The sequence below is a fragment of the Ceraceosorus guamensis genome, assembly GCF_003144195.1.
Source record: "Ceraceosorus guamensis strain MCA 4658 unplaced genomic scaffold IE81scaffold_45, whole genome shotgun sequence".
Taxonomy (NCBI): domain Eukaryota; kingdom Fungi; phylum Basidiomycota; class Exobasidiomycetes; order Ceraceosorales; family Ceraceosoraceae; genus Ceraceosorus; species Ceraceosorus guamensis.
Window position 1 is genome coordinate 261 of NW_020290040.1, and position 26,870 is coordinate 27,130.

The window sequence follows — 26,870 nt, forward strand, 5'->3', positions numbered from 1 at the left end:
ATTGCCTCCTACCCTGTGCGGGGTTTGTAAGCCCGGAATATCTCTCGGGGAGGGTACAGAGGGATAGACGCCTTGCAATCTTCCAAGGTTGCAAATTCCAATACGCCAGCGGATTGGGAGGGTGGCAAGAGAAGCGATGAGAAGGAGGGAGGGGAGGTGGAGGAAGAAGGGTGTATGCGTGCGTGCATCTTCAGCGAAAGTTGGACCCCCCGCACAAGCTGTACCCAGCTCGGCGCCCCTTCCCCACACACACACACATCCACGCACACATTTATATCCGCCGGGTTCACACTGGCCAACCTCATCTTTACTCCCACCTCACCCTCTTTGAGACTGTGCAATCGCCAGCTATGCGCCTTGACAACCTCTTGCGGCTCTCCATGCTTCTCATACACCAATCCCGTCACTTTTTGGCCTCGCGCATCTCCCTCTTGGTGCGCTGCTGCAGAGGCCCAAAAGGCTCTTTTCGAAGAAGAGCAGCGAGAGAAGGATGGACAAGTCGATCTGAGCTGGATGGAGGGAGAAGCTCCGGAAAACGTAAAGGGACAAAAGGCGCTGCGTGCGAGCATGATGAGGGGGGGGCCAGGATGAAGAGAGGGAAGGAACAAAAGTCGCTCGAATGACTTGGCCTTCCAATTGGTCCTTCCTCGATCTTGTCCAAGTTGAGCCGGCCAAGTCGTTCGCCAAACTCCCTCTTCCAAGCTCGTGCCTGGTGGACTCCCCACACGTCTTTCTCCGCAGTGCGCCGGTCTTGCCGGTGATTCACCAAGACGATAAGAAAGAGAACCGCTCCAATAAGACGCGCAAGCAGAAAATCTTGCCAAGAACGCGGCGATTTCCTCTTTCGTTTCGTGGCGCAGTGCGAAATCAGGATGATAGAGTCCACGATCGAGTCAAGTCGGGCAAGATGCTGTATTGCGAGCCCCCCCTCCCGACATCGACGTGCTCTAAGGCAATACGCAACTTTTGCACACCTCGTTCTGCAGGCCGCCTCTCTCCACCCGCACCCAACGCATGTGCGGCAATTCATCCAACTCGATCTACGCGAACGCCGCATGAAGCGCACGGGCCACACGGGAGACCGAAAGGAAGATCACGTGTTACAATGGGCCAGAACTCGTGAACCCGTGAACTCGTGACAGCTCATTCTTCATTCAATTGAATGCTCATCAGCATGCGTTGGACTTTGAACGCAGTTCCTCGCACCACGGCTATCAGAAAGATTCATCTCCATGCTGCTCGAACATCTTTTGAAGGTTGCAGATCAATCTCGAGCGCAAAAGACTCTCTCAAAACGTCATCTGCACCATCCGCCTTACATGCTCGCACTGCCACGCCCCCACCTCGACTTCCACCAGAGGACGGGGAAGCTGGGCACATTACCTTTTGCGCTCGCACAATCGCCCAGCCAATTCACAATGAACATCAGTGGGCAATAGGCGCGGTCTGAAGTGTCTGATCATTCTTGAGATCACGGATTTGCGAAATGCATTCAACAACGCTCGCTCCTCCGACGGGACGCCATCACGAACAAGGCTCGTGTTTGGGCCTGAGAATGTTGGATGAGGTACGGCTTGCGGAGGGGCCAACGAAGCCAGAGAGAGAATGAGGAATGTCTTGCTTTGGTGATGTGGGCTGCAAAGATGAATCGCGTCATCAGAATGGCGCAACGAGTGGACGCAGACGCAAGGCGTTTGAACCCACCTCTTTGCATATTGTCTTGAGGAATCTGCTCTTACCAGATTTGGTGACCACCAGAGACCTGTGATGTGGGCACAGCATGAATCAGCCACATCTCGACTTTTCCAATCGTCGAATCCAATCTTGCGGAAGACACTCACAATGATGTCGGATCCATTACAGAAGCTGGAAGCAGGGGAAGCAAGCCAGACGGCGACACCGCGCATCTCTGCGGATCTACCCAGACGTCCGAGAGGGTTGGAGGTGGACCACTTGGCAAGCAGGTGAGGGTTGGCATCCAAGTAGACACTGGTCATGCGGGTGCGGATGTGACCAGGAGAGATGCAGTTGACTCGGATGTTGTGGGGACCCCACTCAGCGGCCAAGTTACGGCCCATTTGGAGAACGGCAGACTTGGAGGCGTTGTATGCAACCCAATGGTGGTCACGGTTGACAATGGAGCCGGACATGGAGGCAATGAGGATGATCGAGCCTTGAACCTCCTTTTGCTTGTACATTTGACGGGCTGCTGCACGTGCAGTCAAGAAGACACCAGTGGTGTTGACATCGAAGATCTGTGGCATGAAAAGCAGATGTGAATCAACTCGAAGTCAATTGTTGCGCTGTACCCTGATGAACTCACCTTCTTGAAGTCCTCTACTGGGTACACCAGAGCATCGTGAGTGCCAAGAATACCAGCGGCCTGCGATACATTGCACCAAGGCGGTCAGCGGTCAGACACGCAATGAAGAGCGAGAACAAATACTCACAGCCACAGCAATGTCCAAAGTGCCTGTGCCAGAGTCGCCAACGATGAATTCCATCACATCGTTGATGTCCTTGTCGTCAGTGACCGAAGCAGAGATGTACCTGGGGAGTGGGGGCAGGAGTCGCGAAACACCCAAGTCAGCTCGCGCTACGAGAAGCCTGGATGGACCAGAGGGACTGCCACTAAGACTCACTTCAAGTCGCGGTTCATGATACGACAGTGCTCGGCGACAATCTTGAATTCCTCTCCGGGCTGCTCTGGCACGTCGATAGCGTACACGTGCGCACCAGCCTCAACCTAACAATTCGATCTCGTGCATCAGTGTCAACCCGTGGAGCTCATTCAAAATACAGCATGCAGCACTTACGAAAGCCAAAGCCATCTCCAGACCTGTCAGATAAGCGGTCCGCGGGGCGAAGTTTTCGAATTATGAGCTAGTGCTCTACTGCAGCTGTTCATCATCCGCCGCCAGCGCAGCTTTCAAATGCCGCGCTTTGCCGATATGCAGAGCGCACGCGCACGCCAAGCACCGTGACGCCAACTCACCCAAACCACCGTTTCCTCCAGTCACGACTGCAGTCTTGCCCTCAAGGGAGAACTCGGAGAAGATGGTCGTGGTGTGGGTGTGAGGGTCGTTGGGGTTTTGACGCAGACTGTACGCGGATCCCAATTGATCATGAATGTGTCAGCAAGATGGGAACTGAGACCTCTTCAAAAGGAATGACAAGGCTGCGCCTATATCGCTGCGAGGATTTGCTGCTTTGCGCCTCTGTGCGCGCGCGGCTTCCCCACCTGCCGCAAAGTGGAGGCGGTGGCGGCTGCCGCGCGAGCAGACAGCTCCCTGCGCGGAAAAGCTTATGCACGTCCCGCGCAGGCGCTCGAGCGAAAGCGCTTTCGAGGCCGCGGATGCACTCGCTTCCCTGAGCTGCTCTTGCTTGTTCTTGCCTGCCAGCGGCGTCGTCGCTTTGACCACCGGGACAAAACGAGCTGTGCAAGGCGTTTGTCTCCTCGTACGCCTCTCGCTGTGTAACAGCATCGCACGGCGCGTAGACTGCCGCAATTGCGGCACCGCCAACAAGGAGCACCCAGAAACCTTTCCCCTTCGTTCTGTACTCACACGGCATCGACACCAATGTTCTCGACGGGAGGGGGAGGACCAGGGTTTTGCTGGACTTCGGAGAGACGAGGCTCAGAAGTGGGGAACCAGGTAACAAAGTTGCGAGGAGCCATGGGAGAAGCAAGTCCAGCCTTGGAGGCGGTTGCGAACTTTGGCACTGCCGAAGAGGCAGCACCGGTGCGCAGAGCGCCTCGGGTGGCGGGAAGAGCAGAGCGAAGAAAAGACATCTCGAGACTCAAGGGATGACAAGCGCGAAATCAAGTGTGTAGTGTTGCTTGCGTACGCAATGCGGAGAGATGATGTGGCCGACGAGAGATCCTGTGTGAAGTGCGTGCGATGGTGGTGGTGGTGGTGAAGAAGGGAATGACATGCCTAACCGCGCACACCAAAGGATGATCAGAACCAAGGCTGCTTCTTGACACGATTCGCTGTCCAGGGGCGCAGTCTGAGTGAGCGAACGAGCAGCAGCAGCAGCAGCAGCAATCACGAATCGTGAACTAACAGCAACGTGCGGCGCAGTGCGCGCGAGCTGCGTGCGTTTATGGCAAGCCAGCCCGCTGGCGTCTGATGGCGGGTGCAGATATGCCATGGCCGCTCGGGCCGAGGCCGTCAGACGACTGACGACGGACGACGGACGACTGATTTGATCTGGTTTGTGGCTACGGCGTGCCACACTTGGCGCCAATCCATCATGAATCTTTTGGTACAGCATCAATTGACGCGGGCACGTCTGCCTTGTCTCAGGCACCCTCTGTACGCACAACAACACCGCGGCTCCACACCGCAACGGTGACATTTCGTGCATCAAGGAGTTCAAATCTCAACACCGAAAGAGTCTCTCCTCTAGCGCCTCTCATCTCGGCTAACTCTGCAGCAGAGATGCCAGCTCCTTGGCAGCTCATGGCGAGACGAACGTCGCGGGCTGCATGGCTGATGCACGGCGATACGGCGCCACGGCGGCGCGCGGTGCGTGCGCTCAGATCAAGATTCAACAAGATGATGAGTGACGATTGAAATCACTTGCATGCAAACCACCTCATCGGTCGGTCGATCGCGATCGAACGCCAGCAAATGCGCTGCCCATTTCAGCTGGAAGAGCAAGTTCTGGCCTTTGGCTCTTCCCCACTCTGCACAGCAGCAGCAGCTTGCATGACATGCAGCGCCTGGTCTCGACTTCACATGCTGGCCGCTGGCTGGCGAAGTTCCAGCTACATCGATCGAGGTATGAGCAGCATGCAGGTGTCAAGTCGGCTTTTGCAGCCGTTGCAATGAAGCATCAGCATTCAAACTTCACATTCACATTCTTGATTGAACTTGAGAATGGCTTCGGTGGAGCGGGCGGCGTTCGCTCGCTCCAGCAGGCTGATTGATGATTGCGGGTCAGCAAGTTGGTGAAGGGCTTATTCTGATCCTTGCGCCTGGGCGATGAAGCAGGCGACTCTGTTATGTGTGCGCTGTGACGTGACTCGTGATCGCTGCTGCTGTGAACGGCCGGACCTCCGCGCGTGCGAGCACGGAAAGACTGCAGCGTATGATTTTGAATTGCTATCGCTGCACGGACCACAAGGCGGGAATGCGATTACAGTCAAGAGTCGTCGATCACGATGAGTCAAAGTACTCACGATTCACGATTCCTGATTCACGAATTCACTGCACTGCCCATGCAGGTGGCGCGTGCGAGAGCTGGATCCCGCCTCCGCAATGCACGCTCTCGCGCCGCGAATCACAATGCCGGCGCATCGGTGCCCGGTTTGTGCCTCGCTGTCATCATGCAACGAACGATGTGCAAGCCGTCCATTCGAATCCGCCACTTTGACTTCGCAAACTCATCGCGCGGCCAATGCAGATGAGCTACGCACGGCACGATGCTCTACACTGTGCTCTATCTACCCCTTGACCACGTACTACTACTACACCACCTCTACGGCGAATCGCTGGCGTGCATATGGATGCACGCATCATGCCGGTGAGGTTTCGAGCTAAGGAGAGCTGATTCTGAAATGCAATAGGCGCAACTGCTCGCGTAGTTTGATAGAAATCGCCGAACTGACGCAGCGAAGAGGTGAAGGAACGCACTTATCGACCGCGAATCGATCACGATCGAGCTGTTGGTTTTCAGCGGGCACACTCGTGTCTCGTGATTCCATGATGAATGAGCGTTGACGTTCGCGCTTTGCTTGCGCCTTTAGTGTGCCGAATCAAAGCGTCGATATTGCGATTGAATCGCGAAGAAGAGGAGCGAGTCTTGAACTGCCATGGCATTTCAAGCCACGCTCGAATGGGATGGAGAGGGGAGAGGCGGATGCGATGCGATGCGATGCTAAAGGCACACCGTGCAGCTCACGCGACGAGTGGTACTATCCATGCTGATGGAGAGCACTGACTGACCTTTGCTCACTCACAATTGTTCCGCTTTATCGCTGAGTGTCCAATCCCTTTGGAGTAGAGCCGCCCATGGCGGCGGTCTCCGAAGAGCCGATCCGTTGCAGGACAGTCTTGAGTCTATAACGAGTCACGAGTCTGGAGTATTGATAAATTGTATTGAGTGTGAGTCTCGCACGTGATGAGAGAGTCGCAGCTCACGTGAGCCGCGGCGGCGTCGTGACTTCTGACTCACGACTCATTTCATCATTTGTTCACGATTTCGATTTCCCGATTCGCATCCACGCACCATGTTCACCGCTGTGATTTCAAGTCTTCCTCATTTTCAAATTCGTATCAGGTGGTCTTCTTCGACAAGCATCTGCCGGCTCTCAGCCCTTCGTCCCGCACTCGGGGCCCTCATCTTCGGCACGGCTGTTTGAGCCTGTTCACACACACACATCAAAGCATCGATGTAGATGCGATCACCGTCTGCTCCAAGACGCCGCGGCATTCTCCCCAAATCCAAAACGCACTCCAGCGGCGCTTGGAGCAACGCCGTTCTGGACAATCCGAGACTGCTCAAGTTGCTTCTCACATTCGTAACGCTTTGTCACGTTCAGTGATGTGTATCTAATCCTCAAAGAGCAGCCCCGACAAGTCCTGGCATCGCAACGCACTGTATATCCAGCCTTTCTTGTTTTGGGCGGTCTCGTGCCACCGCATACATCCCGAATGTAGCCATCACCGATGCGCGATCGCCTCTCACCGACAAACTGCAACGCGAATGTCACTTATGTCGAGGATCTCATCAAGGTGATCCGAAAGTAGATTCCACGCTCGATCATGTCCTGGAAAGTGGGCGCGACATCAGCTCTTGGCGACGGGCGCAAGCGACCTCGTCAATCGACTAGGCTGCCTCATGAGCCGGAACACATCTCGCACACCGGCTCGTCCTACAGCCTTGATGGAGGCACAAAAGGCGGACGCCTTTCAGGAGCATCCGCCAGTCCTCAGACGGGCGATTCCCTAGATCTGCTGCCTTCCGATCATGTGAGTTCACATCAGAGTGCCGGTATCTCTTCAAGATTGCAGTATCGCAACACTGATACCTTTGATCATGCTCGATAGGAATATGACGCAGACTCGGATGCGGACGGCGAGGAATTCGAAGGCGCGCCTTCCAAAAGGCAAGCTCTACATTCGCGCGGGCTTTTTCTTCGCGATGAACGACCTCCTCGTAAAAGGCCTCACTTGTCCGCTGAAGCAGAGGTGGAACTGGGACGCAACTTGAGCGGCATGTCCTTGTGTCTAAGCCCAGACTTGCAACTCAAAGAGGAGTCCATACCTTTGGCCCCGCCAAGCTCTCCGACAAAAGATCACTCCGCCTCAGCGCACTTCAGCTCCAGCTCCCAAGTGGATCTCTTCCCCTCGCAGGGCTCCACGATCCATCCAGCCAGCAGCGAATCAGAGATGATTGGCGACAGTCAGAGCGCCGAACACACGACGCTTGACGATGTAGCAATGAAGATCAGACGAGGACCCTCCAGCTACGAGGTGGGAAAAGATCGGGTGGTCGTAACCACATTGAGTGACACTTCATCCGACGATGGGTCAGTCAGCGAATGCGGCGAGAAGATCAGCGCAGAAGCAACGTCGACAGAATCGCAAGCGGGGGCGCGGGCAGAGGATGGGAGCGTTCGAGTGCATCCAAAGTTGCTGTCCAAGCTGGAGGACTTGCAAGCCGCCTTGGTCAGGGACAGTGCGGCTGCTAGATTGGGGCTGCACGCAGGAGAGTGGGGCAAGAGACGCGTCTCCCCCTTGAGCGGGAGCGTCACAGGAGGTCACGGAGCAAGATCGCAGTCGGTCTCTCCAAGACCTACCTCGCCGACGAATACCGTTCTACCTTCGCGAGAGGAAAGCGCAGCTGCTCTCATATTGTGGAAGAGGCCCGAGGACTTGCTCGGGACTCCCACCGCTGGCGGCTCGTCTGCCAACTCTCACGAAACCTCTGTGAGGCGACAACATCCAGCAGCGTCCTTCTCTTTCGTGTCGAAGGCCGCGGCACATCTGCAGCAGGTGGAGCATTCAGAGTTCGATGCCGCGTTGAAGAGCGCTGCTCCCAATCCATACCAGCACTTCGGCACTTCACCGCTCCACTGGCCCACCACTCGAGCAAGCTCCACGGAGGCAGCCACTCATCAAAAATCACAGGGATCTACTCTTTCTGCTACATGGTCAACCGAAAAGCCCAGCGATGCCATGGACATCGATTGAAGAGACTCTTATCTCGTCTCTTCTTCCACAGTCAAGTCTTGACTTTCTTGGGCCCCCTGTAGTGCGTGTCCGCGCCTTGTCGTCATTAGCATCTCGCCACGCCGTACCAGCACCCAAGAAGCATCCTCCAGAAGTCATCCCGCAATCGACCGAAGCTTGCCATTCTCATGTAACATACCTACTATAGAGAAGCGAATATCGTAACGGCTTCACATCTCTTCATTCTTCCTCGCTTTCTCTGTGTGTGCGTGCTTGTACTCGTTGCTCGCTGGCTCGCTCTCGGAACGCGCTGCAGTCAAGTGCCACACCAGAAGACTGAGCGTCTCTGCCTCCTATCGTTCTCGCATGGCGAAAAATCGGCTGGCCAGTCCGGCCGACCGACCGACCGCGAGTCGATTCGAGGCAGGTGGGGGCATGAAGCAAAACAAACATGATCGAGTTTCTTCTCACGCCCTTCGTTCTACCCGGGACCGGGCTCATGCAAGGGTGGTGGGTGAGCGAGCCTGCTGCTGCTGCAGACCCGCTATACATCCACCATAGGGCCTCCCCCCCCCCCCCCCCGATCGATAGATTGTGCGAATTGGGGGGCGCGATTTGGCAAGTCACGTAGTTGCGATGGGGAAAACGCGGGCGGTTGGGATGGAGCTTTACGTTGTGCGGCTGAAAACGCATTGGGAGAAGACTACCACCACCAGCACTCACGTACTGTCTGTCGGTGTCACGAACCCGCAGCCTGGGGGGATGTGTGGCGGTGCAGAGGCTCGCGGCAACTATGTATACAAGTAGACAAGGGGATTCAAGATTCGAAGACTGCGAAAAAGTGGAGCAAAGGGTGGTCCGAGCGCTAGGCACATGGCACTGCTGGGAAGATCGAGCGCCAGGCGTGCAGCATGCGTGCATGCGGCTCAATTCCCGTCACGTTGCGCTCGTGTGCTTGGGGGGCTGTAGGGAACGTGCCCCGCGAGGGCACGTACCTTGGGACGGACGCGCGTGTCTTGCCGCCCCTGCATGGCCTTGTGACCTGCAATGCTCACATTCACGATTTCCTTTTGATCTTCTGGATGAGGGGCGGCGGCCGGGAGCATGCAGAGAGCTAGAGGCATTGCGAATGCTTAATTGCGAGTTCTTCTCACCTACGGATTTTCGGCGCTAATGATCAGTCTGCCAGTGGTGTTGTGGCCAGATTTTGATGGAAGTCTTCAGTTGGGATGCGCTGTTATGGAGTAACAAGCTTGATCGCAGGCAAGATCTCTTGCCTTCCTTGTGCTTGTCTTGTGTCGCACGTACGTGGTTGCGATGTGCGAAGATTCATCAGCGATGCTCCACCCTTACACTCCGCACCTGCTGCTGCTTGCTAGCGCTGCTGCAGTTCTATGCTCGAGCCCTCGTGCGCCTCCTTGCCGCTAAACCAAGAAGAACACACATGCCAGCTCGAGCAGGCGGTGAGGCGGGTTGAGCAGAGATGAAAGGTAGCTTTGAGAGCGTTCAATACGTCACGAGACCTGTCTTCTTACGACGCTAATTCGCAAGCGCTCGTGTGCCATTTCGCAGAGCTTCGCACATCAATGGATGGCGTCGGAGCAATGTGAGCCCGCCGAAGCGTGAGTCTCGCTCGAGTCGCGTGTGTGTTGGTTGGGTGGAGCGTGATTACATGCAGACTTCGAAGGGGACGTGCCCTCGGCCCGCTTAAGGATGCCTACAGCTGAGACTCACACGAGCAGCCAAGCCGAGCTGCATTCGCGATTCTTTCACGCTTTGCAATCGCTTGTCCACTCGTGCAAAAGGTAGAGAGAGGTGTGAGAGTGAGTGATGCGCCCAAGCAAGCAACTGCTCGCCTGCCCCAAAAGTGCTTGTCGTGCGCGCCTCTTCACAGGGCCGTGCGCTCGTATATGGGGACCAATCTAGGGAGGATGGATTGAAGCGTCTCGTGTCTTGGAGTGCTGGCTGCTCGAGTGCCTGATCAAGGTACCGTATGGCAATGAGAAAAGAGAGACGGGGGCCCACGCCAAATCGATCGAGGCTGCCGTTTCCCGGGTATGTGGTCGCTATAGAGCCACTGTGTGACTTCGACTTCGACTTGACTTCTTTCCGAATTTCGCGCTACACCAATTAGCACGCGTGATCCCCCCCCCCCCCCCCCCCCCCCCCCCCCCCTTCCATCAGCCCATGCACTTGCGACTCTTCTGCAGATTTTGATCAGACAGAAGGAGTCTCTCGCCTTCAGCGCTCATCCGCACCACCACCACCATCATCATCATCATCAACCATCTTCCCCATGATCACGTCTCGTTCCTCTCTGTGAGCTTTCAAGAACTACACCACGCATAGCCATTCAAAGTTGCATCACTTGATCAAAAGCGGAGCGTGCCACTTCTGACTCTTTTGCAAAGATGTCATACCCTTCCCTCCTCGAGAGGGTAAAGCTTACGGGTGTGCCATCAAGCAGCACCCTCCTCTCTCCCTTGCTAGGCGAGCAGCTTGCCAACTCTCACCTCATCCACATCCTCAGCTGGGTCTTCATCAGTCTCCTCTCTCTCACACTCATCCTTCGCTTTGTGCCGGGTATCAAAACGGCCCTCTCATTCGCTTACCACTGCTTCTTGGCACCCATCGGCAAGAGCACCAATCAGAGCGAGAGGCTGGATCGTTTTTACGAAGGTCAAGCTGGCGGTGAGTTGGCAAGCCGTTTTGTTTATGCTCCCGCTTCCCTCCAACAACGGCTCCATTGCATCGCTGGAATGCCCCCCTAGCTTTGGTTCCAGTCCGGGTCGCGGGAGTCTTGAGTGATACTTTGGGGAATTGGGTCGGCTTGGCAGGCAATTCTCGTGACTTGGCCATTCGCGAGCGATCCCAGCCTGGATATATGGGCCACACGTAAAAAGGAAGTGAGGGGAGGGGGCAATTCGAGAGAGGCAGCGAGCGCACGCGCCCTCTCTCTCTCTCTCCCGCAGAATTGGCCCGTGCACCTGTGCATGTGCATGTCGTACCTTCGCGCGCGCAGCTATAGGCGGGCGTGGTGTTGCTGCTAGACGCGCAAACGTGGCTTTGAGCGGCGCATGCACAGCGGGAGAGAGAGAGGCAAAGGGTCAAGATTCGCTGATTGAGCGGTCGATGAAGCTGGGAGGTGGGATGTATGCGGCGACTTGATCTTTACAGTCGTCTTGGCTTGCCCTGTACGCCGTCCTGCCTTCATCGCTTTGATGGCCTCTGCATCGATCGAGATGCTGACGCGCACGCTTGCCCCACAATTCTCCATCCCACTCGACTGCAGTGTACGATGCCACGCGCAGCGGCTTGCTCCGCGGCAGGCGCACTATGCTCAAGTGAGTGATTGCGCGAAGGGGGCTCCGTTGGGAAACGGAGCCGTTTGTAGAAGCGGTCGGGAAGGCCGATTTGGCAGCTGACCCAACCCATTGTTGCTTTTCATACAGATTGTGCGCTGCCCAGCTTCGTGAGATGCAACGTACCAACCCTGGGAAACCCCTGGTGTGGGTCGACGTTGGCGGTGGTACAGGTGAGCAGGGTATTACGCACCTTGAATTCTACGCAGAGCACAAGCTGAACGTCGCCAAAAATTTCACGTGTCGCAATAGGATGGAACATCGAGGAGATGTCAAAATACTTTCCTCTTCACGAATTATCCCAGATTTACCTCATCGACCTCTGCGCCCCGCTGCTCGAAGTCGCCAAGAAGCGCTTCGCTGCAATGGACTTGAAGAATGTGCAGGTGCTTTGCCAAGACGCTCGTGATTTCCAATTGCCTGGCTTGGCACCTGAACAGAAGGTGGACCTCTTTACCTGCTCCTACAGTATCTCGATGGTGAGTGTGGCATGTCGCGCCATCAGCGAAGCGTGCTCGGCTGACTGTGATCTTTTACGACGCAGATCCCTCCATTTTACGCCGTCATGGACCGCATCAACGACATGCTCGACCCCGAGACTGGTATCTACGGCGTTGTAGACTTTTACGTCTCTGGTAGAAGCGCGCCATCTGCGGACAAGAGTGCCATCATCGGAGGCGATACGAGCAGACAGTGCGGCTGGCTCAGTCGTCTTTTCTGGTCTCACTGGTTCGAACTCGATCACGTCGAGCTTCACCCTGCCAGACGCGGTGAGCAGTAGGGCGGTATCGTGTGTGCCAGGCGCTCGGGACTGAGACGTTTTTTTCCCTCTTGGACAGACTACCTGGAGTACAAATTCGGAACGATCAAGTGCTTCAATGGCCGCAACAACTTTATCGTGCCTTTCATCGTGCGAATGTGAGTGTAGCGGTGCTTGACAAGGGGGAGTCATAACCTGCTGACCTGAGGTGCGTGGATGCAGCCCTTACTACATCTGGATTGGATGCTCTCGCGCTCGTGACACTACTGCTGCTATCCAGGCGTTTGAAGTAGAGGCCGGAAACCGCGTTATCGTGCCACCTTCATTCCCTGAGCTCAGCTTCAGCCACTTCCTCGAAGGCGCCCGCTCTCAGCTCTCGGAGAAAGGTAGCGCCAGCAGCATCGACACGGCCTTTGCTTCCGCTCACAATGGCCGCGAAAAGTCTGGGCTTGTCGTGAGCCGCCGCCGAGGCTCGGATGGCAACGCCAGTGACTCTTCCGGAAACGTTCGCCTTGACCTCGGACCTCAGATTCCTCTCAGCTCTTTCCACTACCAACGCAGGCAATGGAGATTGCCCTTTGTCGACAACGAGTTCGCTTCTCAATTCCGCACCTGGATTTACGGCTTCGCGTGGGAAGACCCTTATGTCGATATGAAGCACTTTGACATTGGCGCCAACGACTCTGTGCTCTGCATCACGTCCGCTGGGTGCAACGCTCTTCACTACGCTGTCGCAGGCGAGCCAAAGCGCATCCACTGCATCGACATGAATCCCTGCCAAGGTCATATCTTGGAGCTCAAGCTGGCGTGCATTGCCGCTCTGGAGTACGAGGAGTTTTGGGCGCTCTTTGGAGAAGGAAAGCACGCAGACTTCCGCAACCTGCTCGACACCAAGATCTCTCCTTTCCTCAGCTCTCACGCTTACCAATTCTGGCGTCTAAACACCGAAGCGTTCAAGAGCAACTTCTACTTCCGAGGATACTCTGGACACGCTTTGAGACTTGCCAAGGCCGCCTTCTCTTTGGGACGTGTCAATCGCGATGTCAAGGCTGCTTGCGAGGCCGAGACGATTGAAGAGCAGGTCAAGATTTGGGAGCGACGTATGAGGGGCAGGATCATCAACAAACCCCTCATCAGGTGGTTCTTGTCCAACCCTGCCTTTTTATGGAACGCACTGGGCGTGCCCATCAACCAGATGAACTGTTTCGTGAACGAAGGCGTCTCTACCGAGCAGTACGCTATCGACACTTTGGATCCTATTCCTCACAGGAGCTTGTTCAAGAACGAAAACTACCACTATAGGTTGTGCCTGATGGGCAACTACACCAAGCAGAGCTGCCCGTTGTACCTCAAGCCAGAGGCCTTCAAGAAGCTCAAAGAAGACGCTTGTAGGAGGTTGGATGCATTTAGATTGCACACTGACTCTATTGTCAATGTGCTTCGCGGCCTGGAAGATGCAAGCCTGACGCGGGCCATCACCATGGACCACATGGACTGGTACGACCCGGTCAAGCCGGGTACGGCTTTCCCTAGCGTCAAGGCTGCCAGGAGGGATGCGGACAAGAGCATCAGTGATCTGGACAGGGAGATCGCCGAGCTCGCCAGGTGCGTGGCGCAGGGAGGAAGCGTGTACTACAGATCAGCGGCAAAGCATCCTTGGTACAATGAGAGGTTCGACAGGGCTGGATTCAAGACTAGCCCGGTGCACATCAGGGAGACTGGCAAGAGCATCGATCAGGTCAACATGTACGCCAGCTGCTGGAGAGCCGAGCGCATCTAGGCTTGCTAGGGTCTCTCTCGTTTCACTCCTCGCAGGCATCAGACCCGTTTGTTGGGGGGTGATCGACTCCTCTTCTCCCTTCCCCTTCACTCTCACCCTCGTTCGTGCATTATGCTCGATCTAAAACGTCCCGGACTTGACCCACATCGGTCGCATTCGCGCCCAGACATCCTAATCAGTTGGGCGCCGACCCATGCAAGAAAGTATATATAAAAAGAAACAGTCACGCGATATCTTCTCTGCCAGCGAGGCTGATGCTTGACTGATGAGTCTGGTGATCGAAGGTTCTGAGATGCGAGCAGTGTGTACCGCTGTGGAAAGAGCGAGGCTTGCGCCGAGCTATCCCTATTGCGCGCGCACTTTATGGCTGCTCGCACGTATACCGTGGGAGTGAGCGCGCTTCCCGCCGCGGTCGCGATCGAGTCACGAGTGCTGCATTTATGAGTAGACGTGCTGGAGATTGGCCCGCAGCATTGGAGTTGCGGCTCTGCTGCTTTATGATCACCACTCTTTTTCTGTCCACATTGCTTGCCAGGCGTGTGTCAAGCAAGACCTTGATCTCAGATTGAGCACAATCACAGGAAAACTACAAGAGCGTCCTTGCGGCACCCCACTATCTGGCCTTTTGCAAGCCTGAGCGGAGAGGAGAGGAGGTGTGCGCGCAGCCTACATTCTGATTGGCGATATAGCGAATTTGGGATTTGGCGCGCGCGCATTGGTGTTCGGTTCGGCCGGGGGACGTAAGAATGAGCGCAGGGAGGGTGTGCGACTGGCTGGAAAGCGGATGGGATGGGTCCAAGAATAGATGGCAGGCGGAGCAGCGTCTTGCTGCGATTTGTAGACATGCCACTCGTCAGCCATCCGCCAGACATCCTTGGCTCTTCACGCTCGCCATGATAGCCGCCGTGGCGGGTGCGACGTGGGTCTTGAAATGGGCGCGCAAGCTCGTCTGGAGCAGAGACGGTGCCAGCAGCGACCCTGCACGCAAGGAGAGCTACAGGCATTTTTCTCATATTGCGCTCAATGCAGAAGCGCACTCCGAGTGGATCAATATGGGTCTGTGGGATAGACCTGCGCTGCATCAGGACCACAAGCTTGCGCAGCCAGATCGGTCGTTCGGCACTCTTTCGCAGCACGACCATACGAGGGATTGGTGGAACGGTTTTGGACCTATCGCATTGCATCAAGACGCTTTCCTATCTTCTCCTAACATTCACGACTTTTTCCCCACCCGTTCCTTTCCAAGGGCGTGTCAAGCGCTCGCCTCTTACCTCATCCATCGCGCCTCGCTTCACTTGCCCAGCAATGTCAAGATCTACTCCGACCTTCAAGGCTCGACGGCAAACTTGAACGACTTGGCAATTTTGGACGTGGGACACGGGTGCGGAGATTCCTTGCTCTTGCTGGCCAGAACATTGCGACCTCGACGTTTGCATGGCGTCACCTCCTTGCCCGCACACGCCGACCGAGCTCGCAGCCGTTTGCGCACCTTTTACGATGCTCGGTCCAGATCGCTTGCGCAGTGCGATACACTCTCCACGACAACCTTTGAGCAAACGAACGAAGCGGGTCAGGTATGGTGTGGAGACGCCATCGAGTTCCTTGACAGCTATCATCGACAGGATGAAGAGCTCAAATGGGAGAGGTATGATCTGATCTATGGACTGGATTGCGCGTATCACTTTCGCACGCGGGAGAAGTTTCTGCAGCTGGCGAGCCAAAGGCTCAAGCCGGGAGGTGTGTTGGTGTTGTTCGATCTCGTCGCAGCTTGGCCGTACCCGCTCGACAGATCGAATCAGACGATCCGCTCCTCATCTACAATCTCACCACAACAGTCGTCCAACGACTTCAGCATATTTCACGCAGACCACAAAACGCCGATAGCATCGCCTCCGACGCTCTCTACCCGTTTGCTGCACAGACTAACCATGCGTCTTTCCGGAGTGCCTTCCACCAATCTCAAGGACGTATCCCAATACCTCTCCGACCTCAAAGCTGCGGGGTTGCAGCCCGTCGAAGTGCAGGACGTCTCTTCCAGCGTCTTTCCGGGCTTTTCCACCTTCCTTCAGGGTCTGGGCAAAGGCGGAGAGAACACTGTCAGGGATGAATGGAATGCCGACTTTATCGGTCTGAGGGGCTTTGGAAGGATCGTCAATCGCTGGGCAAAAGGAGGAGCCGAAGGAGCTGTGAGAGCCGTCGTCACCACAGCCAAGAAGCCGCGCGATGCGCAGTGATCATTGTGGACACGGAAAGGAGCGCATGTTCTCATATTCGTGAGCCCATTCTTCGAAATCTCGCTGAAAATTGGTGACAATGAGGAGACCGAGGCCGGACGATGGCCTAGCGTACAGATTGTGATGCACAGAAGCAAAATCACGACGCTCTTCCAGCTGCTCGCTTGAGCTTCGTAGTGGTGACAGTCTGATATCTTTTGCGCTGTTCTGCTATTCACAGCAAAGACGGAGCAACGCTCTCTCCTCGGCGCGCAGACTGAGCAGCCATCAATGCGACTCGCAGATCTCCCTGCGCTCCCGATCCATTTTGAGCAGCGAGTATGTGGGCCAGGTCGTCGAGGATGGTCGGATCGCGTCGCGAAAGATTGTGGAAGGCTTGTATGGTCGCGTCGTTACCCGCGAGAGCGGGAGATTCCTCCGCCATCGGTCCAATGCGGGGCGGTCGCTGAGAGGCGCGTGGTGACCCGGGCGCGAAAGACTCGAAGGTCTTCTCGAAGTACTTGAGAGTGTTCAACAGGTCCTCAGTGCGTGGTTTCAACGCCATGTTCGCGAGCAGCCCCAAGGTCGCTTGATTGATGGCAATCTCTGTGGCGTGCGTGTTTTGGCGGACAAGACCGGAGACGGCCGATTCGATAGCGGGAGAGGTAGCTTGCCAGTAAGACGCGATATCCGCACTTCGATGGTCTACAGCAATGGAGAGAGCTAGCATCCAAAGCGCAGCAATACGGGGAGAGGGCGTGCCACGCTTGTCCAGAGATGTAGAGATACGATGCAGAAGCGCCAAGATGACTGGATTGGAGCATCTTAAACGACTCGTCGACTGATCCCACAAGCTTTCGCTCGGCACCGGCAGGCCCTCGAGCAAACGAGTCACGGGAGAAACGTCTTCCTCAACATTGGGCGTGGAAAGTGCAGAAATTAGCAAGTCTTCCATGTTGTCCAGTGGCTGATGAGCCGGCGTTGGAGTGGTAAAATTTGGCGGGGCTGGTGAGTGAAAGAAATCGCGCTGAAGGTTGGGTTGATGCGGAGAGGTGACGTAGTAATGCTGCGGTGAGATCGAATGGCTTGCCGTCGGCAGACGTCGCGGGGTATGAGGAGAAGAAGTCCTTTGATTCGCGACTGCGGTGCTGAAGAGTGCGTTTGGTCTCGTGACGTTGTGAATTTGTTGAGGTGGCACTCCTTGCGACAGAGATCGGCGCAATTGCTCGATTGTGGTATTCGATTGCTCTAGCTGCTGCCTAGTGTCGTCGAGACTAGCACGAAGCTTAGCATTCTCCTCGACCATGCTCTGCACATTATCGGTGACCAGTGTCAAATTCTTGCTCATCCGGTCGACGCTCTTCTGTAGATCGAGCATCGCGTCCGATTGCTGGGCGACGACTTCTTTTCTGACACCGGTCATCTCGGCTTGGACATCGGCTTGCAAGGTGTCGACTAGCTGGCTCGTAATCTGTTCCAGACGAGGTGTCAAGGCGTGGGTGACAACGTCGATTCCGAGACGTTGGAAAGTTGGAAAAAAGATCTGCGCAAGGCTGGAAGCCAGTTGCGTTGCAACCTGTGGGCTCAACAGCATGTGGTGAATTTCTGCCGGAAAGGTCTGCAGCAAACCATTCATCTGCATCCTAACGCTTTCGCTGACGATGTGGCTGATCTGCGGAAGGAGCGATGCTACGACGCTCCGAACGAACTCAGGGCCGATGGTAAGGCCTTTGTGCGCGTTTTGGTTTCGCTCTAGCGAGGCCAGCAAACGCTGCTCCATCTCCTTTATGAGCGCCTCCAAATCTGGCACGGTGACATTTGCTGAGCTCTCTGGCGCGACGTTTGCTTCCATATCGCGCAACGAGCGTGCGAGTCCCTTGTCCGGCGTGGCAACGGACGACGTCGAAGAAGCCGGAAGCGCTTCTTTGGGCCCGGCAGAGGCTCCTTTGCTGGCCGCGCGCTCGTGCGCCGCTTTCTTGCGACTCTTGCGGGACGTGGATGCCGGGCTACTCTCGACAGCCTGGACGCTACTGTCCGGTGATGTGGTGCTTTGAGCAAGCACGGACGACAAGGCTTTGGCTTTTGCAGCTTGCGTGCCTCCCTTCGGTGTGCGGGGGGCCGCTCCGGTAGCAGGTGGCGTTTTGGGCGCCTGTGCTCGCGGCTGCTCCGCGCGGAAGAGGTCTGCAGGGTCTGGAGCCGTCGGCTCACGATTAGCAACGTCTTTGGAAATGGCACCGACTCCAGAATGGTCGTGTATCTGGTCTCTATGCTCCGCAGGAGCCCCAAGAGCTGGCAGAGTGTTGGGCTCGCCAGGGCTGGATACCGGAGCGACGTGATCTTCTGCTGGCGCTTCTCTGTCATCGCTGCCAAGCGATGGCTGAAGATCTGGCTCGGAAGCTGCAATCGCAGGTTGGTCCTCAGAGGGGACAGGCTGAGCTGCAATGCTGGGTGTTGCCGATGTGCAGTCCTCCGTCTGCGCCATGTCAGCGATGTCTGGAGCGATTCCGGAGGATGTGGATACGTCGACCGGCTGAGCGACGGCTGGCGTGGAACTAGTAGCCACGCGGTCCTCCACTGGCCTGCTCAGAACTGGAACGGGCTCGTATGGGGACAGCGCCGGCAAGTTTACTAGATGAATCCCACCTGGGTGAGCAGCAGCCAGCTGCTCGCTCTGGCCTGCGATGACTATGTCGAAAGATATGCAAGGTTGCGGCAAGGCATACTCCACCAGCTCACCAAGGCGCAAGGGCTCCCGCTGTCTCTCCCCTCCATCAACAAACTCATCGGCGGCGGCGGATTCGGGCCATCGCAAAGGAAGAACCAGTATTGAAGCGCGCTTTGCGCTTGCAAGGTAAAGCGCATCTCCTCGAGGATGTATGCGACTGAAAGCCCACTCTTCTCCTTTCAGCTTCACTTGCAGCTGGACCTTCGCGGTCTTGACATCGACCAAAATTATCCGCTTGCATCCGTCAAATCCCAGCACGATCGAGCGAACTTCTTGAGCCTCTGGTCCAACTAGGCCCACATAGTCTGGGTCTGCAAGTCCCGGGGGCAGTCGCAGCACCAGATGAGGTGCTTCGTGCGCATGAGCCGAGTTGGCCGAAAGCCAATCAGCTCTTGTGACACACGCAGAGAGTAGTGCATTCGATCCTTGGCGCAGAATGCAGACGTACTTTCCGTCCACAGAAGTCGAAGTCGCCACGATCTGTGTGAGGAGGTAAAGTGATGAGCCACGATTCAGCGGCGCAGCTCAGCTTCGAGGACTCACTTGCGAGCTCGCTGGGATGTTCTCAGAGCTCAAAGCTGCTTGAGGCGATGCCAACGTGTCTGTTGGTACCAAGTGTAAAGGTGGAGCGTCGGGAGACCCTCGCCGGTACATGTTCAAGCTGGCTTCCTGCACGTGAACATTCACCGTCTGAATCAAAGTTGGAGAGGCTCCATCGACGAGACCGAAGTCTCTGGGCACCTTCCAAACGCCAAGCGTTGCGTGTTCTGTCTCCACACCACGTGCTCCTCCTTTGACAACCCAACCTAGCTCTGCGATTTCCTGCACGGCCACACCTTCCAGTCCATCAAGCCGCAAGAGAGCCCTTGCTCCGGTCCTGGTATGCAGAAGTCGCGCGCGTCCCTTACCAGGCATGACATACAGAACGTTCTCGCCGAATGCAGCGATTTTGTGTCCGAGCAAGAGTGAAGGTCGGCTGAAAGGCGAAGAGAGCAGAGCTATTGGGGAGACCTCGAGCTTTGCTGGGTGGAGCGTGTTCGGACCTAAGGGCTGGACTGCATCTACATCGAATACATGCGAAGTGACACCTGCTTCTGACGCGAGGAGCTGAGCGCCGGAGGTCGAAGACAAGGAAAAAGATGACTGGGAGTGGAGCTGTTTCAGGTGATCCAAAGCAAGAGGTCTTGATTGCACCTCTCCGGCCCGAACAGGCTCGGCTGGAGGTTTGCGCTCCTGCTTCGACGCCATTTGCGATGACTCAAGAGAAGCTGAGGCGCTCATCGTCGGATCCACAACCCCTTCCCCGGCAGCTGCGCCGTTCACTGGCTTGGATGAAGGTCCGGACGATGGCGCCTCTGAGCCAGCTTCCTTTGCCTTGAGCTGCGATCCAAAAGCTTCCAGCCCCTCAACGGCCCCCTTTGCAGCAGTCTCGGTAGGGGTTTGCGCTATATTTTTGCTCTGGCCGAGCAAAGCGAAAGGCGACGCGACGTCGAAAGCAGTTGGTTGGGGATCGGCCTTCTGCTGGGACTTTAATACGGGGAGGGCGAGATCGGTGTCAGGGTTCGGAGTGGTGAGCGGTAGCTTTGAAGCAGACGCAGAGGGGACAAGCGGTGAAAGTGGCGTAGGTTCCAAGCTCGCAACGAGGCTCTTCGCGTTGCCAGGACTAGATGGACCGGAGCTGAGAAGAGCTAGGAGGCTTGCGGCGCTCTCGCTCGCCCTTGGACCTCGTGGCGAAGATGCAGACGATGGGCGCTGGCCAGCTTGTATGCTAGTAGGCAGAGTAGCTGATGTGCTCGAAGTAGCAGTCAGACTTGTCGGAGAAGCAGGTATGGTGGAAGGCGATAAGAGCTGTGCCAATAGGGACGAAGCATCCTTGCTAGCGCCGGACGGACTGTTGCTTCCTTGAGGTACGGCTGCTTGACTTCCTAAGCGATCCGTGTTGCTTGGTGACGGCTTAGTGGACCCATCGCTCGCACCCGCACCAATCTTGGGCGAGCTAAAATGAGACTGTGAGCCCGACGGAGAAGCAGCGTTGCCGTTGTTCCTGCCTGCATTGAGCAGGCTCAGTAGAGAATTCGACATCTTTGCGGACGCGCTGCGCTCGAGTACTGCATGAGGTGACTGACCTCTACCCACAGCATCAGTGCCTGTCGGGAAAGGATGCGCGCTCAGCTTAAGTCGCAGCCTGGACTGTGCTTCAGAGACCGGAAAGCGTGAAGTGTTGACTAGATGAAACCAACTTTATTTAAGTTCAGCGATGGACATATGTGTGCTTCGTGACACGTCGCTTCTTGCATCATCAGCAGGTCGGAGTCGCGCTTTTGGTGGAGGCGCGTCAGATGATACAGTCAAGAGTACTCAAAACTTGATTTTTAGGTCAGCCCACCAAGCAGCACGGAAGTCACGACGAGTCTTACGAGTCACGTTCCACCGCAGCTAGCTTTCCCAGGGCATCATCACGTGCCAGCTATGCAGCTTGTCTTTACCATCAATTTGATTCAAAATTTGAATTCCAATTTCGAGTTCAACATTCACGATTTGATTTTGATTCGAACATCAACTTCTGGATTCGAATCTTGACTGCATCGCGCGACCGTTTCGCACACCAAGCCGTCTCGAAGAGATCCAACAGATTGGAGCCTCCATACAGACAGTGCTGTAGGACGAGGAAATTCCACCTCGTTTTCTTCTAGCCTGCGTAGTCTTGAGTTAATGACCCTGACTCGAGAGGCTCACATTAGCCGCAAACTTCGCGCCATGGATACAAGGAGTGAAGACTGCTCGATCAAAGTAGCGGGAGATGATGTCGCGTGCGTGGTCAGCGCGAGGCTACACACAACAAGCGCGTCACGAGTCCGAGGGGATTCACATCACACGCGGGTAAGCCCAGCAAGCATGCAGCCAGCCACGCCTCCAGGGTCAGATCAGAGGTGCCTACAGCAGCAGTAGTCACGAGTATAGTTAGTAGTAGTCATGCGATCACCCGCGCATCACTTAATTAATGCTACCTTTGCGTAGTGGCGCTGCTCAATTTATGAGACGACAAGCAAGGCAAGCCGAGCCCTTGAGCCCTTTCTCGATGCATGCTGCTGCATGAGTGACTGTGACTCGTGACTCAGGGTTAAGTGCTGATCAAGTGCTGCTGCTTGGAGTCTGAGTGACAGACAAACATGCACATCACCGCCACTCGTGACTCGTGACTGCATGGACCTGCACACTCGACGCGACTTGAGATGCTTATCCGCCTGGCCACGATGCTGTTCTTCTGCTCTCTCCCTCGACCGGAGGTTTGCGTCCGGAGCCTGACAGGAGCGCAACCAAGTCACGAGTTTCTACAGGCGGGCGCGGGCATGTAGGCCGGGCAGCACACGCCTCATCCATCGCACAGTCAGAGTACAGTTTTGAGTACGTACAGTATGCAGCTACAAATGCCGTCATTGAGCGCGTCCGATCTCGCGTACCTGTGCCTGGTGCGCGTGCACGTCAGATACGGTCAGAAGAGCCAGTCATTCAGACGTTGGTAAGATGAGTGTGAGCTATGAGCGAGTCTCGGCGGTGGCTCACAGCGCAATCGCAGTCGAGGTCACTTGTAGCGCAGGCTTGTCACCCGCCCGGGGTCAGTTGGGCTCGTCATCCACTTCGTGGGTCACAGATACGAGACGGCGATGACTTGATACAACTTGCGCCCCTTGTATGGGAGCTTCAAGAAGAATGGCCTAGACAGAGAGGTACCGGTCGGTGTGTGTGGTAACGCTGTGTATATCGTACCGTACCGGTACCGGCGTATGACAGATCCATCATCTCGGCGGTTATTGCTGCAGGCTGCATGCATGCACCACGCGCGCAGACAAGACTGTGCGCGCTGCTTGTTTGCAGCCCGTCAGCAGCAATCGTGAAGCATCATCAGCGTGCAGCACCTCAGCAGCACACTCACGACTGCAGGCGAGGCGCTCACCTCTCATCGCTGCCATGCGCTTGAGCAGCCCCGCGCCCACGCACATCCATCCATACGCCACGCGTACGCGCTCCTTCGGTCTCCATCCACATGGACCAAGTATACACATGCTTACATGTGCAAGCGAAAGCTGGCCGCATGCTCTCACTATCACCATCCTCCAAATAAGCCTTGACTCTCCTTACCGATACCCGCCATCTTAACCCGGCGCCAAGGAAAGCGACCCGCAAGGCTGCTCATTGGGCTGCTTGGCGCTACGCGAAGCCCCTCCTTGCTCACCGGAATCACATCTTGGATTTAACGACGCTCCCAAAGATCAGCCTAGAAAGCGAATAAGGCGACATCAATCAGGACGTCGCACAAGACGGCTGCTGAACTCAAAGCTCGCTCGAGGTGGAGACCAAACGAGTATTTCTGAGCTGGATACCCATTTGAAACTCACGCGTGTCTGCATTTAGGATGGCCTCCACCGTAGCCTCCTCATCGAGGAGCGCGCGCGTACCGGATCTCGACGTATCAGCGCTTTCTCCTACCGAGTATGCCAACCTGCCTGGCTACGTCATGGGCTTGCAGGCTGCCAGAAGTGGTAGGGAGGGACACATCGAAGAGTCCGATGTTTTGCGGTTTCTTAGAGATGAATGTAACATTAATGTCGACCAAGAAGTGCAAGTAAGTCTTAGGGGCTTGTATGCTCTGCTACAGAGCTCCCACAAATGCGGCAGCTGACCCGTACATCTCCCCGCTGCTTAGATATTCTCCCTGCTCGAGCGCTACCCGTACGGCTTGCCTACTGGCGTCGTGTATGCAGTTTTGCGACTCGCTTCGCACGCTCAACGAGGTGATCCAGTCAGTCCAGAAGCCGTCTTCACGCAAACTGTGCCGGTGCGAGTAGGCGCGGGCTCGATCCAACCCCCTCCCCAGCACAAAGCAAGCTCAAACGCCAAGGCTAGCGTCAACAGCAATCAGAGCAGCGCTAGCAGTAGTAGCCCGACAAAATCCCGCGCCCCGCCAGAGGTTCCGTCCAAACCTTCGAGATCCATCACCCTCGCACCTGCCCCGGTCGCTCCTGCACCAGTGACTCCCATGCCTGGCAACAGTCTTCAACCACCTCTGACACCGACACCCACCAAACTTTCAGCAATGCAAGAGGCCGCAAACAAGTCTCACGCTGCCCCCAAGGCAAAAGAAGTAGAACATGGTCGATCGCCTGCAAATCCATTCAGACCCACCCCTGTCCTGTGGAATGCCTCCGCGCTGCCAGATTCTAACGTGGTAGCTCCTATCGCTGTTTCCGCTTCAGAAGCTGGCGTCCACGCTTTCAAGCAGTCACATGCGTCGGGCGGCAGCACTATGCCGGTCGCCGTCAAGCCGAAGCCAGTAAAGCCGGTGCCCGTCTCAGCAGATGCCAGCACTTCTGTCACGGCAGGGCAAGCGCCATCGCGCTCGAGCACAGCCGCGTCAGGCCGGCGGGAGAGAGACAGAGAGAGCTCTCGGTCGCCGGTGATCGGTCGAGGCGGTCGGGAGGGAAGCTTGCATGGCAGTGTGGCGGATAGCGAAGAGACTTCAGTGGCGCCCGGTCAAAGGCTAGCAACCTTTGGCTCTCCACCCCTCCCACCCCGACCTCTCGCTGGCGATCGAGCTGCTCCGCCTCTACCTCCCCGTGGCGCAAATCCTCTCATTCAAGCTGGTCTCGCTGCGTCGAGAGAAGTGCGCGCAAAGAAGGACGCACTGCCGCCAAAGACGTACAGCGTAATCCAGAGTAGCGCACCGGTGAAAAAGGTCGAACCGCGCCTGCTGGACGGGAAGCTCCCCCCACCTGGGGCCCCCATTCCCGTCACGCCAGCTCCTCCTCCACCCCGACGGCGACCTACAGCTTCGGCCGGCTACGACCCTCGCCGGAGCATCAGCGAGATACCTTCTGGGCTCTTACGACCTGCTAGCAGCGTTGATGGCAAGGAACCCGCGGGACCCCAGCATGCTGTACCCCATGCAAGCGGATCTACCCCGCTGAAAGCGCCTCGAGCGGTCAGCAGCGGGGTGGTGGTGCCCAGCGCACAGCGAGCACTGACGGTGCACAAGCCAAAGGCGTCTTACGGAAGCGTCGGAAAATTGGATGGCAAAGGGGGCTTACCTTCATGGCTCCGAGAGCAGGAAGAGTTGCAAAGATCGTCTTTGGGAGATGTAGGACTTGAAGCTCCTCGCTCTGCCAGTCTGCCGCGGGTGCGAAATCCGTCGAGCGGGCATGCATCGGTCGACGCCCCGCCTAGCGTGTCTTCCTCGCGCATCGAATTCTTAGACCAAGAGTCTGAAGAGGAGGACGATGACGATACTCGAAGTGGACAGGCTAGCGTTGCCGCTTCCATCGATCGCAACAACCCCTTCTTCATGCGCTCGTCCCGAGACGCGGATGCTCATCTGCCCGTGACGATCGGAGAGCCGCTCACAAAACTGGCTGTGGAGCGAGCAGCTGCTGCGGCCGCCATATTGGATGGCACTGCACCAGTCGGCACGCAATGGAATCGACCTGTGTCTGACGGATCAACCAGTGTGGCCGCTTTGGGCGAAGGGGGTCGTCCTCTTGGCCGAAGCAAGACGCTGCAATCGCGCGCCGCTCTCAATGGCATGATCCCTGCTCCACCACGCCGCAAGCTCGAAGAAGGTCCAGCGGCGTTTGACGCTGGCACCTACCGCGGCTTTGGCAAGCAGTCTCGGCTCGATACACCACAGAGTGGTGGTCTTCGCCTCAACCCTACTACGAAGAAAGCGGATGTAGGGATTCCGCCTCACCTAATCTTGGAAAGGGAGAGGGAGAAGGCGAGTAGAGAGCGTGGCGCTTTGCATCAAAATCCTCCGCCCGCTCCTCCCCCACCTGTCAGACGCCCGAGCGCGGTGGACAGTATCACGAGCAGTAGCGGAGGTGTCACACCACTGTCCCCTCGTGATGGAGAGCCTCCCGCGGGTACCTCAAGCGGAAAAGGAATTCGCGATAGAGTGTCGGGATTTCTTGGCCTGAACGAGGGTCTTGTGAAAGGGTCCAGACCTATCGATCATCTGAAGAATGACATGGTCGGCGTGGCTGAGCAGCACAGCTGGGTAGCTCGAGCCGCGGAAAGAGCCAAGGGTCGGCCTATGCACGAAGGGACCGTAGGCTTGTTGGATGGAGGCGACGACGTTGCAGTGCTGGACGAGGATGCGCCGGATGTCGACGACGGGTATGAACAGAAAGCGTTGGACAGACCAACGCCATTGTATCCGTCTGGTCAAGCATCCGCATCTTCGACGCCACAGCGCTCCAACTCCCTTCGGGCAGCGCCGGTGCCACCCAAACCTTCTGAGCTCCGGAGATCGAGCTCTTCGGCTCGGAGGAGCATCGCCATGATGGAAGGACCTTTTTCGGACTTGTCGAGAGAACACAGAGCGGAAAATGCAAGACCTGAAAAAGCCGCCTTGCAACATGTCAAAACTTCATCAGGATCATCGGGCTACGAATTGCCGGAGCCGGACGTGGATGGCGTAAAGCATGGGTATGCACAGCTTTCCTGAGACAACATTGCAACGGCGCTGCGAGCTAGCGAGCGCAGACTGAGCTGCAGCGAGATCAAGCCAAGCTTCTCGCCGCTCAACACACCTCATCGATCATTCGCCTACCGCACTCTTCCTTTACTATTCGACTCCCCCTCTTCGCCTTCTTGACAATAGCTTTCTTTTCTTCTTCGTCCGCATTCATTCGCGGACTCTTCCGTCCTCTTTCCATGGCAGCATTGAACTCTTTACCCATCACTTGTCGCGTCGTGCACAGCACTTGTATGTTCCTCATGCCTCACAAAATTCTAGAACACGTCCAACGTACCTGCGACACATCCGTCAATCAATCGGTTCAAACGTTTACGAG

The 26,870-nt window shown here is 56.4% G+C and overlaps 8 protein-coding genes across 8 annotated transcripts; 5 read left to right on the forward strand and 3 right to left on the reverse strand.

Annotated features, from left to right (window-relative positions):
* The first annotated feature begins 1,227 nt into the window (after window positions 1-1,227).
* Window positions 1,228-1,637, forward strand: IE81DRAFT_324657 (hypothetical protein). The gene has a single exon (XM_025514295.1). It carries the CDS (start codon window positions 1,233-1,235, stop codon window positions 1,437-1,439), a length of 207 nt encoding a protein of 68 aa, XP_025368438.1. The 5' UTR covers window positions 1,228-1,232; the 3' UTR covers window positions 1,440-1,637.
* IE81DRAFT_324658 (NAD(P)-binding protein) lies at window positions 1,550-3,965 on the reverse strand. The gene is made up of 9 exons (XM_025514296.1): window positions 3,567-3,965; window positions 2,996-3,102; window positions 2,817-2,839; window positions 2,643-2,746; window positions 2,451-2,550; window positions 2,324-2,383; window positions 1,842-2,255; window positions 1,705-1,762; window positions 1,550-1,635 (listed from the first exon to the last, which is right to left on the reverse strand). The coding sequence occupies exons 1-8, from the start codon at window positions 3,791-3,793 to the stop codon at window positions 1,736-1,738; spliced, it is 1,062 nt and encodes a 353-aa protein (XP_025368439.1). The 5' UTR covers window positions 3,794-3,965; the 3' UTR covers window positions 1,550-1,635; window positions 1,705-1,735.
* Window positions 3,966-6,607: 2,642 nt separating this feature from the next.
* IE81DRAFT_179657 (hypothetical protein) lies at window positions 6,608-8,314 on the forward strand. The gene is made up of 2 exons (XM_025510694.1): window positions 6,608-6,980; window positions 7,059-8,314. The coding sequence occupies exons 1-2, from the start codon at window positions 6,774-6,776 to the stop codon at window positions 8,202-8,204; spliced, it is 1,353 nt and encodes a 450-aa protein (XP_025368440.1). The 5' UTR covers window positions 6,608-6,773; the 3' UTR covers window positions 8,205-8,314.
* On the reverse strand, window positions 8,315-8,930 carry IE81DRAFT_179648 (hypothetical protein). Its single transcript, XM_025510693.1, has one exon. It carries the CDS (start codon window positions 8,874-8,876, stop codon window positions 8,424-8,426), a length of 453 nt encoding a protein of 150 aa, XP_025368441.1. The 5' UTR covers window positions 8,877-8,930; the 3' UTR covers window positions 8,315-8,423.
* A 1,445-nt stretch (window positions 8,931-10,375) lies between these two features.
* IE81DRAFT_324662 (hypothetical protein) lies at window positions 10,376-14,330 on the forward strand. Its single transcript, XM_025514297.1, has 7 exons — window positions 10,376-10,874; window positions 11,476-11,527; window positions 11,636-11,718; window positions 11,798-12,024; window positions 12,090-12,315; window positions 12,385-12,463; window positions 12,528-14,330. The coding sequence occupies exons 1-7, from the start codon at window positions 10,595-10,597 to the stop codon at window positions 14,083-14,085; spliced, it is 2,505 nt and encodes an 834-aa protein (XP_025368442.1). The 5' UTR covers window positions 10,376-10,594; the 3' UTR covers window positions 14,086-14,330.
* Window positions 14,331-14,602: 272 nt separating this feature from the next.
* IE81DRAFT_324664 (hypothetical protein) lies at window positions 14,603-16,482 on the forward strand. Its single transcript, XM_025514298.1, has one exon. The coding sequence runs from the start codon at window positions 14,979-14,981 to the stop codon at window positions 16,317-16,319; it is 1,341 nt and encodes a 446-aa protein (XP_025368443.1). The 5' UTR covers window positions 14,603-14,978; the 3' UTR covers window positions 16,320-16,482.
* Window positions 16,483-16,533: 51 nt separating this feature from the next.
* IE81DRAFT_348437 (hypothetical protein) lies at window positions 16,534-21,105 on the reverse strand (the record flags this gene model as incomplete). Its single annotated transcript, XM_025516258.1, has 2 exons — window positions 16,534-19,503; window positions 19,567-21,105. The coding sequence occupies 2 exons, from the start codon at window positions 21,103-21,105 to the stop codon at window positions 16,534-16,536; spliced, it is 4,509 nt and encodes a 1,502-aa protein (XP_025368444.1).
* Window positions 21,106-23,036: 1,931 nt separating this feature from the next.
* IE81DRAFT_324666 (hypothetical protein) lies at window positions 23,037-26,867 on the forward strand. Its single transcript, XM_025514299.1, has 2 exons — window positions 23,037-23,647; window positions 23,729-26,867. Exons 1-2 carry the CDS (start codon window positions 23,438-23,440, stop codon window positions 26,519-26,521), a joined length of 3,003 nt encoding a protein of 1,000 aa, XP_025368445.1. The 5' UTR covers window positions 23,037-23,437; the 3' UTR covers window positions 26,522-26,867.
* The last annotated feature ends 3 nt before the right edge of the window (window positions 26,868-26,870 follow it).